General features: G+C 48.2%; 1 protein-coding gene across 3 annotated transcripts in view; it reads left to right on the top strand.

Moving 5' to 3' along the window:
* The window catches only part of NUP107 (nucleoporin 107), a 165,039-nt gene that overhangs the window by 49,046 nt on the left and 100,435 nt on the right, over positions 1-15,558 (top strand). Inside the window, exon 2 of one of the 3 annotated variants that reach the window (XM_068276710.1) lies at positions 110-199. The exons of 1 other annotated variant lie outside the window; for it this stretch is intronic. In XM_068276710.1, coding sequence (XP_068132811.1) covers positions 124-199 — 76 coding nt within the window. In that variant the 5' untranslated portion in view covers positions 110-123. Of the gene's footprint in view, positions 1-109; positions 200-6,900; positions 7,025-15,558 lie in introns of those variants that run through there. One more of the 3 variants, XM_068276711.1, reaches the window with a different exon arrangement.

Genomic DNA, 15,558 nt, shown 5'->3' with positions numbered 1-15,558 from the left:
TTATAATTTAGAAAATAGATTTTATTTCTGAAATCTTGTATTTTTAGTTTGGGTCCACTTTAATCATTTGTCTCTCTACAGTACACTGACTTACTCTTCTCTATTACAGACAAACGCACAGATATGACTTCACCAGTAATTCGTGATACAGAAATTTCTAGAATAGCTCGGCGGCAAAGTTCTCATCAGAGAAACTCCAGTATCCTTTTTCCTATGTTCTCTAATGGTTTCAAGTCATCATTAGCTCTGCTAATGATTAACAACTTGGCAAAATATGAACTTAGAAGATCAATTGTGGTGTCCTTGTTAAGTTCTCCACCTTAGATGTTGGAGACCAAGGTTTAAATTGTGACTGGAACCAGTACTTAAAGAGACTCCGAAGTGTCTTTTTTCCATGCTTTTGTCTTATAATCCTGTTCAGCATGAATGCCCCAGTGAAATCCCCTGCGGCAGATGGGTGATTTATGACTGAGGATTAGCCCTGCAGAGCTCCGGAGCTCGCAGGACTTAAAGGGACACTTAAATCAAACCAAAAAAATGAGTTTTACTCACCTGGGGCTTCCAATAGCCCCCTGCAGCTGTCCGGTGCCCTCGCCGTCTCCCTCCGATCCTCCTGGCCCCGCCGGCAGCCACTTCCTGTTTCGGTGACAGGAGTTGACAGGCTGGGGACGCGAGTGATTCTTCGCGTTCCTGGCCACAATAGCGCCATCTATGTTGCTATAGCATATATCATATACCATATAGCAGCATAGAAGGTGCTAATGTGTCTGGGAACGCGAAGAATCACTCGCGTCCCCAGCCTGTCAGCTCCTGTCACTGAAACAGGAAGTGGCTGTCGGCGGGGCCAGGAGGATCGGAGGGAGACGGCGAGGGCACTGGACAGCTGCAGGGGGCTATTGGAAGCCCTAGGTGAATCAAACTCATTTTTTTTATTTTGGTTGACTTAAGTGTCCCTTTAACTTCCTCAATGAGGCAGAGCTTTCAGCTGTAGCTCTGCCTCCTCTGGAATCAATCTCTGCTGATCGCCGCCTCTCCCCGCCCCTCTGTCTTCTTTCACTGAGAGGAGCGGGGAGGAGGCGGAGATTCGTGGAGATTGATTGCGGAGAGGCTGAGCTACAGCTCAAAGCTCAGCCTCTCCAGAAGAAGCCCTGCGAGCCAGGGCTGCACAATCTGCTACCAGCGAAGTTGTAGAACTTTGCTGGTCTAAATCACAGCAATAAATCACCCATCTGCCGGGGGGATGAGGCGATTTCACTGGGGCATCCATGCTGAACAGGATTATACGACAAAAGCAAGGAAAAATAAACTTCAGAGTCTCTTTAAACAGTAAGGAGTCTTTGGCAAGCCTACCTAATGCTCCAAATGTCTACCAAGGTGACTTACTGAGCATGCTTTAAGTGGCTGCAGCTCTCCTTAGCTAGACTACAGATGTGCTTTTGAGTGGCACAGGGGAAAAGCCCTCAAAAATCTTACTGTTTTATTATTTCAGAGCTGGTGCTTTAAGAATTGTTGCTTGTTTAATCCCATGCAGTGACAAAGCCACAAGGAACTGCAGCTGCATATTTGTCCGGGTGCTAGTCTAGTTTAGGGGTCCCAGCAGGAAACCTCATTGGGACATCTCCAATCACAGCACCCTCTACAGCACAAGGCATTGTGAGTGGCTGAATAGTGTGGGTGTATTATTACTACAGCCTATCTGAAACCTAGCAGTTCTAGAGGGGGCTGTCCATCCAATCACGTTAGCAGAATTTCCCTATTAGGTTCCCTGCTGGGTCCCTTCAACTAGACTAGCGCGTTTTCCATTGGAACTCATTGAACCTTATGCACTCACTGCTCAGTGCAAATTGTTTTCTGAAAAATTGCAAGTGATTCAATACAAATGACTGCAAGTGCATAGAAGAAAAAAAACATACGAAATGTATGCATTTTTCTCCCATCGTCCTCCAGGATGGCTGCTGCTGAGATATTGATTGGTCCCCAAACGGAAACATTAAAAGAGTATACATTAATCAATTAGCTACCTCCCCCAATAAAAGGATACTTCCTCCCTATCTCTCCAGTTTTTTGTTTCTTTCCCATTTCACCCATGGAAGCACTGGATAGAGTATCTGTTTTTTATTATCCCCTATACTGATTTGCTTGGGGCGCTGGTATAGTAGTTAGGCCGGAAAAGGGTTTCTGGATAGCGGTGGAGACTGTGGATGGGATCCCAGCCTTAGTTGCAGACGGAATGGTTGCAGTTACCTGGTCAGCAGCTGTTCTGTGGAGAATCGCCGCCATTTGCTGCCTGTATTTTTTTTGGTGGGGGGGGGGGGGGTTGGCGTCCCGGGACCGAGTGAGCGTTGGGCGGGACGCATATAGCGGAAGTTCGTTTGCGTCACTTCCGCCGGCCGCTCATTGGCTGTTGGGGGCAGAAAGGCCAGGGTGGCACCCTCAAAAGACATATGCACGCATGGAAGCGCGGCATATAGGATGCTAAACGCTGAGATGGAGCAGCAGCAGTCCTCCGCATCACCAGCAACGGATACCGTGCCAGGAGGTTCCCATACCGATCCTGAGGCACTGGTAAGCAGTGGTTCTTTTCCCCTAATTATGTGTAGAGGTTTTTTTTAAAACCTACACGTTGTGTTCCTCCTTTCTTTTGTATTTTGCAGAAAGCGGCACCTTAGCAGAGATTAAGATGCCGGAAATGCAATGTTGGATTAAAGGAGGGGGCCACTAAGAATACTTGTATGGAGTGTTATAATTTGTCTAAAAGGCAGACACTTTATCATCTTCTCAGACTTCATCTCTTCCTCCTGCTCAACCTGCACATGGTGCAGGGCAGGTACAACCAGGTGGATCTGATCAACCTATTCAGTTAGATACAATATCAGAATGTGAGGAAGGTGAAGCTGTAGAGTCTGCTGACTCACAGGATGAGTCAGTAATTATAAAGATTCCTAAGTATCTATTTAATGGTGAGGATACAGAGGAACTTTTAAAAGCTGTCTATGAGTCTGAGCAGATTAAGGTGGACTGTACAGTATCAGCCCAAGATAATATATACAGGGGGCTTAAAGGAATCGTCAGTCAAAAAAAATGCATCTCACTGCTGCTCCAGTCCCCCGCCGCCAGCTAGCTTCGTTTTTGCCGACCGGTCGGCAGCCCGCATTGCGTACATTTTTACGCTTCCCCGGTGGTGCAGGAACATTAACGCATACATTTTTACGCGTTAGTGGTGCAACGCGTAAATGCATCACTAACGCGTAAAAATGTATGCGTTGATGTTCCTGCACCAGCAGGGATGCGTAAAAATGTACGCAATGCAGCTTGCCGACCCCGAGGTTGGCAAAAACGAAACTAGCTGGCATAGGGGGACTGGAGCAGCAGTGAGGGACTACGAGGGCACAGGATGGCTGCATTCCTGACGATTCCTTTAAGATTTCGGGTGTAAAAACCTTTTCCCATACATGAATCTATTAAGGACCTGGTCAAATCTCAGTGGAAGGATCCAAAAAAATGGTTGTTTATACTGAGATCTTTTAAAGAGACGGTAACAAATTTTTCAGCCTTAGTTCTTCTATCCTATAAGTTCCTATGCCTGTTCTAATGGGGTCTGTCTTACTGCAGCCTTTCCTAATTGCACTGTCTCTGTAATAAATCTTATCTCCTTTCCTCTGTCGTGTCTGTCGGGCTAAGGCTTGAATGTGTGGAATGTGCAGGGCTGCTTGTGATTGGATAGAAGCGATACACACCCTCTGCAGGCCCCCTGCACACTCTGTATGACTCACACACTCTGTTTATGTGAGCCTATTACAAGCTGGTTAGTTTGTTTGTAAACACTGCCTAAAACTGTTAAGTACAAGCCAGGATTGCAGCAGAGAGTGGCAGAAAGCACAGAGGGGCACAGGAGAAAATAAGGAATAGAATGGTATGCTTTTTAGTGTAAGAATATTAGAGTACAGATTCTCTTTAAGAGAAGGTTCCCTTTTAAGGAGGAAGATGAGGTTCCTTGGGCAAGATGTTCAAAACTTGATGCGGCTTTGGCTCAGTACTCAAAGAATACAGATTTCTCCTTTGAGGATGCTGGTTCTTTTAACCACCCTGGCGTTACGTTAAAATCGCCAGGGTGGCGTGCGGACAAGTTTTTTTTTTTTTTTATTTTTTTTTTTCTGAATCGTTGTAGCTAACTTTTAGTTAGCTACATGATTCACCACTAGAGGGCGCATCTGCCCATCTAGTCCGATCGCCGCTGGCTTTTACAGCAAGCAGAAAATCCCGTTGTAAATGTCATGGCGTCGGGGGGGGGGGGGGGGGGGGGGGGTGTCTGATCCAGCCCCATAGCGCAGCCTGGCACTGATTGGCCAGGCTGTGCAAGGGGTCTGGGCGGGGGGGGGGGGGGGGCGGGGGCTCCCTTACGAATCGCCGCGGAGCGGCAGCGATCGTACCCCTCACGCAGCTAGCAAAGTGCTAGCTGCGTGTATGAAAAAAAATTATCAAAATCGGCCCACAGGGCCGAACTCTATCTTATTTAGCGGATGCAGCTATGGAATCTTTGAGGGCCTCAGCTAAAGCCGCAGCTTTAATCCATTCCTCCAGGCGGGCAGTATGGCTGAACGCATGGGAAGGAGATACCACTTCCAAGCATAAGCTTTGCGCAATGGAATTTGGAGGTGATCTATTTGGAAAGGATTTGGAGGCAGTCTTAGAAAGGTCCTCCCATAAAGGAAAGACATTTCCAGATAAGAGAAGAGAAGATAGGAGAAGGAAACCAAATCAAGGATCCTTTCAGTTCAGGAGGGGTTCCTCGCGTAGAGATCAGTCCGGGAGAGGAGCCTCTCAGAATAGATGATGGACATACAACGCAGGAAGGGGAAGGGGATCTTTTCTTTTTAACAAACCAAGTATGCCTACCCCGAAGCCAGGAAAATGACTCGCAGTTTCCGGTCGGGGGGAGGCTGGTTCACTTCTTACCCAGGTGGAAAGAAATAACTTCAAATGGGTTCATACAAAATCTGATAGAATCCGGTTACAGGATAGAATTCATCTTAAAGAGAACCCGAGGTGTGTTTAAAGAATGTTATCTGATTACAGAGGCTGGATCTGCCTATACAGCCCTGCCTCTGTTGCTATCCCACACCCCACTAAGGTCCCCCTGCACTCTGCAATCCCTCATAAATCACAGCCTCCCTGTGCAGGCTGTGTTTACATCTGTAGTGTCAGTCTCAGCTGCTCCCCCGCCTCCTGCATAGCTCTGGTCCCTGCCCCCGTCCCTTCCCTCCAATCAGCAGGGAGGGAAGGGATGCAGGCGGGGACTGGAGTTCTGCAGGAGGCGGGGAGAGCAGCAGACTGACACTATAGAGATAAACACAGCCAGCTCTGACAAGCTGTGTGTCAGCAGCGTGGCTGTGATTTATGAGGGATTGCAGAGTGCAGGGGGACCTTAGTGGGGTTTGGGATAGCAACAGAGGCTAGGCTGTATAGGCAGATCCAGCCTCTGTATGCAGATAATATTCTTCAAACCCACCTCGGTAGGCCTGAACGATTTTAGGAAAAGATTGAATTGCACGATTTCTGTCAGAAATTGCGATTTCGATTCGATTCCCGATTTTCTTCAAATCAAGCTTTATCGCTAATTTCACAATGTACACCATAACATTTGCAAGCATACACTGACAGAAAATGACATCATACTATCAAACTAATGGTATGATGTCATTTTCTGTCATGTTTGTAATTCACAGGCAGCTCCCCACTATACCAGACAACAGCCATGCAGAATAGATTTCCACAAATTCAAAGTGCCCCACTGCAGCAGACAACAGCTTTGCAGAATAGGTCACCACAGTCAGTAACACCACAGCACAGTCAGGCATTATCACGCTGACACGCTGTGCAAAGGAGGTGGAGGCAACACAAACAATACCAATGTCACTGCAATACCATGTCTGAGAGCTCGTCGGATATGTTCCAGACATTCTCATGCTGCAGTGGTTTCCACTGTAAAAGGTTTTTTTTTTTTTTTTTTTTTTTCTTTTAATCTTATTCTGTTTCAGGTACATGTTATTAAAGCCGGACAGGGCTCATTCACACTACAGAACGCATGCACAAACTCAATTTCGTGCATGCCTTGACGTGTTGCTATGCGTTAAAGCAGAGATGTGGGCCGCTGCAACACAATAGAACCTGCAATAAAATATTTTCGAACACGTTACATCGCAACACGTGGGAACCCAAAGCCGTACTGTGAATGGTAACATAAAAGTCTATGGACTATCATGTTACCATATGGATGGCATATGTGCAGTTTGTCATAACACCATACCACATCGTGTGAATAAGCCCTAATCTTTTACATCATACTAGCACTGCCAATAAATACCCTCCATTTAGTACCAAAACATTCATAAAACATTGCTATGCACAATTAATTCCTTTTTTGCAGCCCAGTAGCAGGATGTGCACTGTGTCTGTGTGAGATGGGGATGAGAGGGACGCTGGGAGAGCCACTACTTCATGTTGAAGAGTAAGAAAACACATCCTATAAGTAAAATTTACCTTTTAAAAGAAAAATGAACTGACCAGCTACCAAATTATCTTTCTTGCGCGCTGCTGGCATTGTGAATGAGATGGTCAGTGCAGCTGTGACAGAGTGGGAGGAAATGTCGGCTGAATCCTCCACAAGTGATATACTGTATATACATTCCAGACTCTGCACGGCTCTCATTTTACTGATGTCTGGAAGGGAGGGAGCAGGTGAGGGCAATACCTCGGAAGCACCATGATAAGCAGCGTGCAGATCCACTGCCAGGCAGCTCCAGCATGCGCTGCTCTTCTTCCCGATAGGGGGGTGGGGCCTCTGCATAACAACATTCCTCAAAGCCTCTCCTAACCAACTGGCTACAGTACTGCGAGCTGAGAGGGTGGGGAGGAGACAGGAGAGAGAAAAATCACCACGCTGTGGAAGCTGCATTTGAAATCGGATGGACTCGTGCTTCTCCAGGCACAGCCTAGTTTCTCTTCCTGGCAGGCACCTCCTGACGTATCCGGGCGGGCTGCAGACATAAATCACTAGGGAAAACAAACACTGGAGAGAGTGAGCCGTCCCGATTAACTCCCGCTAAGCCGCCGCTAGGGGGACTGCTACACTGCATGCAGAAGGGGATGAAATCGCCGCTCTGACGATCACGGAATCGCCATTTCCGTGATCGCGATTTCGATCCCCAAACGATTTATCGTTCAGGCCTACACCTCGGGTTCTCTTTAACTCCTCCCCCCAGTCGTCTAATAACAGAGTCTCCCAGAGATCCAGAAAGGGCAGTAGCTTTAACCACCCTGGCGTTCAGTTTCCCCAGGATTTCCGTGCAAAAAGTGTTTCAATTAATTTCCAATAAGTTGCAACCATTTTTTTTTTATATTGAATTCAATACAGGTTATTGTATTGAATTCAATTAAAAAAAAAAAGTGTTTTCTGCAAGATGTTGATGACGCTGTGTGACCCTGGTGTCATATACGCCGATCAACGGGGGACATGTGATCGCCGAGGGAGAAGCAAAATCCGCCAAGGGACATGGAAGAAGACACTGGGGAAGCTATCAGAGGTACGCGACTGGGGATCAGCATGCCAATGGTGAGTATAAGACCCAGATGTATAGTTAGCCAGATGTATAGTTAGCCAGATGTGCAGCCAGGTATAGTTAGCCAGATGTATAGTTAGCCAGATGTGCAGCCAGGTATAGTTAGCCAGATGTATAGCGAGCCAGGTGTTTAGCCAGATGTATAGTGAGCCAGGTGTTTAGCCAGATTTATAGGTAGCCAGATGTCCCCCTCCCGGTCCCCCCCCCTCCTAGCACGCTGTGGGTAGCTATCTGTGCTACCCACAGCGTGCAGAACAAGCACACCCTAGGGAATCCCTGGGCAGCCAGCGGGGCAGGGAATGTGCGGGGTTCCCCCCTGTATGCGGAGGCTATGTGGGCGGGGGGATCCCCCTTCTATGGTGGCTGTTGCGGGCGGGGATCCCCCTCTGTGCGGGTGGGGGGATCCCCCTTCTATGGTGGCTGTTGTGGGCGGGGATCCCCCTCTGTGCGGGTGGGGGGATCCCCCTTCTATGGTGGCTGTTGCGGGTGGCCTATTCCCCCCCTCCCTCCCGATCTCCCCCCTCCCGATCTCCTCCCCCCCCCCCCCCCCTCTAAGCCCGTGGAGTAAATAGTTGTACTCACCAGAGGGCTTTCTCCAGCGATGGCAGCAGCACTTCCTCCTCCATCTCCGAAGTCTCGTTCTCTGTATAGTTACATTACGAGGCTTGGTGACGTCACCAAGCCTCATAATGTAACTGTACAGAGACCGGGACTTTGGAGATGGAGGAGGAAGTGCTGCTGCGTCGCTGGAGAAAGCCCTCTGGTGAGTACAACTATTTACTCCATGGGCTTAGAGGGGAGGAGGAGGTCGGGAGGGGGGAGATCGGGAGGGAGGGGGGAATAGGCCGCCCGCAACAGCCACCATAGAAGGGGGATCCCCCCACCCGCACAGAGGGGGATCCCCGCCCACAACAGCCACCATAGAAGGGGGATCCCCCCCACCCGCACAGAGGGGGATCCCCGCCCGCAACAGCCACCATAGAAGGGGGATCCCCCCACCCGCACAGAGGGGGATCCCCGCCCGCAACAGCCACCATAGAAGAGGGGTCCCCCACCCGCACATAGGGGGATCCCCCCGCCCACATAGCCTCCGCATACAGGGGGGAACACCGCACATTCCCTGCCCCGCTGGCTGCCCAGGGATTCCCTAGGGTTCTGCACGCTGTGGGTAGCACAGATCGCTACCCACAGCGTGCAGTCAGGCATCCAGCCATCCTGGGGAATCCCTCTGATGAGAAAAAAATGCAGCCGGCGGGGCAGAGAAACAAGAAATCTCCCTGTCGGCATGGACTAGCTCAGCTCGTCATTAACGTTTTTTGCAAGTTTTTGCTGGACGAACTCAGCTCGTCCATACCGCCAGGGAGACTACGTGAGTCGATTGTATCACTGCTTTAGAAAGATGTAATAAAGAGGGTTCTGCTTTAGGAACAATTTTAGGGGTTTTATTCAAAAGTTTTTCTGATCAAGAAACCATCAGGCAAGTATCGCATGATATTGAACCTAAAACCCCTGAACCCTCGCATTGTGGAGAAAAAATTCTGCATGGAGAGCGTCGCCTCTAATCTAATGCGGAATCGAATCTGGCCGGGGACTTTTCTTGCTACCGTCGATCTAGAAGACGCGTATCTTCATGTTCCAATTCATCCAGCCTATCAGAAATATCTGAGGTTTGCAGTTCGGCGACATGCTTTGTCATTATATCAAGCACTACCGTTCGGCATATCGTCTGCTCCAAGAATCTTCACCAAGATAGTTGCGGAAGTAAGTGCGTTTTTACATCTCCACAGTGTGAGGGTTCTACCCTACCTGGACGATTTCTATTTTTAGCAGACAGTCTATCAGCTTTAGAAAAGCAGCTAGATTTTTCTCTGCAGACGTTAAGAACGCTGGGTTGGCTAATTATTATTATTATTTAGTATTTATATAGCGCCAACATATTACGCAGCGCTGTACAGAGAATATAGTCTAGTTACTAACTGTCCCTCAGAGGAGCTCACAATCTAATCCCTACCATTGCCATATGTCTATATTATGTAGTGTAAGTACTGTAGTCTAGGGCCAATTTTTAGGGGGAGCCAATTAACTTATCTGTATGTTTTTGGAATGTGGGAGGAAACCGGAGTGCCCGGAGGAAACCCACGCAGACACGGAGAGAACATACAAACTCTTTGCAGATAGTGCCCTGGCTGGAATTCGAACCAGGGACCCAGCGCTGCAAGGCGAGAGAGCTAACCACTACGCCACCGTGCTGCCCTAATAAGTACAGAGAAATCACAACTGGTTCCTGCCCAACAAAGAATTTTTCTGGGTCTCCTGTGGGACACGGTAAGAGAAAAGGTATATTTGCCAGAGGACAAAATTGCAAAATTAGTGGGGAAGATTCAACACTTCCTCTCAGCATCTCAGGTCTCGCTGAATCTGATGTCATCGACATTCCCAGTGGTAGAATGGGCTCCAGCCCATTTCCGGAATCTGCAGTCTTGGTTCCTATTCATATCGGACAGGAAACAAAGTTCTCTGGACAGTCTAGCAGTTCCCCCAATTATGTCCTCAGCTCCTTACATTGGTGGATATTCCCCAACCAGTTGTCACAGGGTCGGCTCTGGAACCAGCTGGATCCAGCAAAGATTTACACAGATGCCAGTGCCCGGGGTTGGGGGGCCCATTATCTTGAAGTTCAGGTTCAGGATGTCTGGGGTCCACAGATGATTCACAGATCCTCAAATTTCAGGGAGCTAATGGCAGTGAAATTAGCCCTTCAGAAACTACGAGCCCATATTGTAGGGAAAGAAGTGCTGATATTTTCAGACAATATGGTCACGGTAGCATATGTCAGGAAGCATGGCGGTACCCGGAATCAGGAACTAAGGGACCTAGCTCTGGAAATCTCCTTTTGGGCAGAGGAAAATCTCTTCCTCACAGCAGTCCACATACAGGGAAAAGACGACGTTTGGGCAGACTGTCTCAGCAGAAGAAATCTAGAAAAGTCAGTGGCAACTAAATCAGGAAGTATTTCTCCAGATTGTGTCCAGGTGGGGTTGGCCAATCCTAGACCTATTTGCAACCCCGTCCAATGCGAAAGCGAACGATTTTTGCTCTCTGCACCCGTCAGTTCCGATAAACCGACTGGACGCCTTGACAGTAGAGTGGCCAGCAGGGTTACTGAATGCCTTCCCACTATTCAGTTTCATCCCGAGGGTTCTAAGGAAGATAGAGATGTCTCAAGCAACTGTGATCTTCATAGGTCCTTGGTGGCCGAGAAGGTCATAGTTCCCCTATCTACAATCCCTAGTCCTGGAGGGTCCGTGGCATTTAGACAACAGGGAGGATCTATTAGTCCAGGGATCAGCTCATTACCCAAACCTTCAGATGTCGAATCTAACAGCCTGGGTATTGAGGAAGAAATGTTAGTAAAACGGAGGTTTTCACGGAAGGTGGCGTCCACTTAAGTCAATTGCAGAAAATTGTCCACAAGACGTAAGTATGCAAAGATCTGGAAGGCCTGTTCTTCCTGGAGGGGGGAAAATGGCTTGACTACAAATGATTTACAAGTAATTTTGGAATTTTTACAGAGCGAGGTGGACATGGGACTGGCAGTAAGTACCCTGAGAGTCAATGTTTCTGCTTTATCTATTTTTTGAACAAGCATTTGTCTAAAGAAATTCTGGTTAAGAATTTTTTAATTTCAGTTTCTAGATCCCAACCTGTACCAGAAAAGTTGTCCTCCTTGGGATTTATCTTTAGTTTTGAATTTTTTGATATCGGATAAGTTTGAACTGATTGAGACTACTCCTTTAAAAAACTTAACGCTGAAGGTTGCTTTTTTGTTTGCTATAACCTCCGCCAGAAGGCTAGGTGACATCCAGGCCTTGTCAATAAAGGATCCTTATATGGGGATTCACCCTGATAGGGTAGTCTTTAAACCAGACCCAGCTTACCTTCCAAAGGTATCTTCAGCCTTCCATCAGACTCGGGAGATAGTTCTACCCTCTTTTTCATCTAATCATCAGAATGATAGAGAAAGAGAATGGAGCCAACTAGATGTTAGGAGGGCTACTATTACATACCTGGAAAGAACAGCGCAGTGGAGGAGGTCTAGCCATCTTTTCATATCATATGCGGGTTTGCAGGCCTCAAAGGGCACATTAGCTAGGTAGATTAAAGGGAAGATCCGCGCATCTAAAAAAAAACAAAAAAAAAAACTGCACTCACCTGGGGCTTCTTCCAGCTCCTGGCAGTCGATCGGTGCCCTCGGCGCAGCTCCTCTCCCTCCGGGCTTCCAGCGCTAAAGAAGCCGACCTCGCCAGGTCGGCTTCCGGGTTGGCGTCGTGCGTTCCATGGCGCGGGTCACGTGATGTAAGTGACGTCATCGGGTCTCTACTGCGCAGGCGCAGTGGTTCTGCGCCTGCGCAGTAGAGACCCGATGACGTCTCTACATCACGTGACCCCCCGCCGTGGAGCGCACGGAAGGCTTCTTCACCGCTGGACGCCCGGAGGGAGAGGAGCTGCACCGAGGGCACCGATCGACTGCAAAGAGCTGGAAGAAGCTCCAGGTGAGTGCAGGTTTTTTTTTTTTTTTTTAGTACCGCGACCCTTCCCTTTAAGGAACTTGTCACCTGGGCTTACAATGATTTAGGTAAAGTGGCTCAAGGTTACGGCACACTCTATGAGGTCTCTGGCAGCATCCTGGGCAGAAAGATCAGGAGCTACCTTAACCACCCTGGCGTTCTGATTAAATCGCCAGGGTGGCTGCGGGAGGGTTTTTTTTAAATAAAAAAAAAACTATTTCATGCAGCCAACTGAAAGTTGGCTGCATGAAAGCCCACTAGAGGGCGCTCCGGAGGCGATCTTCCGATCGCCTCCGGCGCCCAGAATAAACAAGGAAGGCCGCAATGAGCGGCCTTCCTTATTTTGCTTACATCGTCGCCATAGCGACGAGCGGAGTGACGTCATCGACGTCAGCCGACGTCCTGACGTCAGCCGCCTCCGATCCAGCCCTTAGCGCTGGCCGGAACTTTTTGTTCCGGCTACGCTGGGCTCAGGCGGCTGGGGGGACCCTCTTTCGCCGCTGCTCGCGGCGGATCGCCGCTGCTCGCGGCGGATCGCCGCAGAGCGGCGGCGATCAGGCAGCACACGCGGCTGGCAAAGTGCCGCTGCGTGTGCTGCTTTTTATTTCATCAAAATCGGCCCAGCAGGGCCTGAGCGGCAGCCTCTGGCGGTGTTGGACGAGCTGAGCTCGTCCAGACCGCTCAGCAGGTTAAGGTGGCCACTAATGATCCAATCTTTTTCATCCAATCTTACCAAATCTATGTAGTAGAAGAGTAAACTGAGTGAATGTATTGAATGGATACTTTAGGCAGTTACCTTATATTACATAGAAATGGTAAGATTGGATGAAACAGATTGGATCATTAGTGGCCACCATTAGAACAGATCTGCAAGGCAGCAATGTGGTCTTCACATACAACCTTTGTGAAACACTACAGAGTGGAGCTACTATCAAGCCAAGACCAAAGCTTTGGACGAAGGGTTTTACAGAACATCATCCCACCCTAAGGTAAATTTCTCACTGGTCTCAGCAGCAGCCATCCTGGAGGACGATGGGAGAAAGCCCTATTTATTAAAGAGTGGATATGAGGAAATGGGATATTTTACCTTCTTAAACTGGAGAGATAGGGAGGAGAGGTATCCTTTTTATTGGGGGAGGTAGCTAATTGATTGATTTATACTCTTTCAGATGTTTCCGTTTGGGGAGGCACCAATCAATATCTCAGCGTACTACTTCGGGTCATTGCGACCCGGAAGTAGTAAAAGGCCCATGGCTTTAGAGATGTTCGCCACATCTCTAATTGTAGTGTGCTTGCTATCATAGCAATAAGATAACAGAGGCGCCAAAAGGATAAAAGGGACTAAATGAGCTTAACCAATTTGGTAATCAAGGAGGCAGTGGTGGACTTACCCCCTCCAAGCAGAACACACCACTAGATTTTCAGTCAAAAAAAAAGTTTATTGGGTACTCCAAAATAAAGTTCAACGCATTTCACAGGTTAAACCTGCTTCCTCAGGCAATACAGATAGGAGTAAAAAAGCATCTGCTAGTAACATCAAAGCTGATCGCCTCAGAGGCTCATTTAGTCCCTTTTATCCTTTTGGCGCCTCTGTTATCTTATTGCTACATCGAGCCCACCCTAGGTGGAGGGTTGTACCCACTTCCTTCTTCTACAGAGAGCGACTTCTTAATCCTGAGTGGGGTCAGGACCATCTCCCCACCTGCCTTGACAGTGGTTGCCTAATGGTAACCCTGGTTTGTGAGTATTACATTTTGAATTACTCTATAAATCTTCCATTACCAGTACATACTACACTATATTGGGCTCTTGGTGTTCTCTTCTTCTCACTGCTTGCTATCATACTTCCCCAACCCCCATGGTGGGGAAAAATGCCAAGGAACCCTTACAGAGTACTCAAGGAACCCTGGGGTTCCAGGGAACCCTGATTGAGAAAGCCTGCAGTAGAGTCTTGTTTATCTGGTATCGATGGGTATAGGCTGATGCTGGATTAGTGTACTTTCTGGTTGCTTGAGACTCCATGTTAAAAATAGGCCAAGCTAATACAGTACTATACCCCACTCCATATACATGAACTCTGTATTAAATATTACAATACAGTAATTGATAGTATATTAACCTTGGGGGAGCCATGGAACCCAGTCATTAAGCACAACTGATCCTACAAACTGCTTACAAAGCTGGCCTTCACCGCTGTGAACTGCTGGTGATTTGTGCTGGTTAATTGAGACAGCTGGTTAGTTGGCTTCTGGGTAACCGGGGCTCTACTGTATATAAATATATTGTATGTGACTATTGGTGATCTCAGTGGTGTGCTATAGTGGGGAATTATGCCTAACTGGGGCAATGTATGAGCATTTGGTATTGACCATGACATGCTAATCATAGTGTCCTACTCTGGATGAGTAGTGTGTGGAATTAAAGTATGTCTTCACCCCTGAACCCATTCATTGAAGTATGCCAGAGCTAAAATGTATGACCTATTGACCCTTTTTATCTCTTTCCAGCTATGAAAGTGGTTTATAGTTGAAATTTCTTATCAGTGAGGGTCACACTGTAGTTTGACCCAGTCCTGACTCAGACAGGAACTGCCACTTACATACATGGTGTTTAACTCTTTCAGGCAGAGAAAGTAAAAAAGGAACACAGCATAGTGATTTGTGTGCTAGGCACTGTACATATCCATGTGTCTCATAATGTCGCGTCACCTCGAGTATCCTTTAAAGGGAACCAGAGAGGAACATTAAGAAAAAAAGAAGCTTTTATACATACCTGGGGCTTCTTCCAGCCCCATAAGCCTTGATCGCTCCCACGCCGCCATCCTCCGCTTCCTGGATCCGCCGGTACCGGGCCCGTCACTTCCGGCGGACGCGGCCAATTGTCCGCATCACAGCAGCTCCCTTCATACCCGTACGCATGAGGCTGTGCAGTAGGCAGCCTCATGCGTATGTATATGGAGGGAGCCCCGTGTGATGCGGACATTTGGCAGCGTCTGGCGGCCATGACGGGACCCGGTACCGGCGGATCCAGGCAGCAGAGGACGGCGGCGTGGGAGCGATCTGTGCGTATGGGGCTGGAGGAAGCCCCAGGTATGTATAAAAGTTTCCCCCCCAACGTCTCTGGTTCCCTTTAAGTCTGTTTCAGATACCTCCTGTGTTTTTCTAGCCATATACCTTGTTTAGAGTGATTTTGTTGGTATTTTGACAGTATGCTCCCTCCACTTCCCTTTTGATTGCTCCTGCTTTCAGCATTAACTACAGGATACCCTTTCCTTAACAAGTATCTCCCTTTTAGTTTGATCTCTCTCTCTCACTTACTCACTCACTCACTCGCACCTACTCACTCACTCACTCGCTCACACCTACACACTC

The sequence above is a fragment of the Hyperolius riggenbachi genome, chromosome 3 (assembly GCF_040937935.1).
Source record: "Hyperolius riggenbachi isolate aHypRig1 chromosome 3, aHypRig1.pri, whole genome shotgun sequence".
NCBI lineage: Eukaryota > Metazoa > Chordata > Amphibia > Anura > Hyperoliidae > Hyperolius > Hyperolius riggenbachi.
This window is presented reverse-complemented; position numbering and strand designations above follow the sequence as displayed.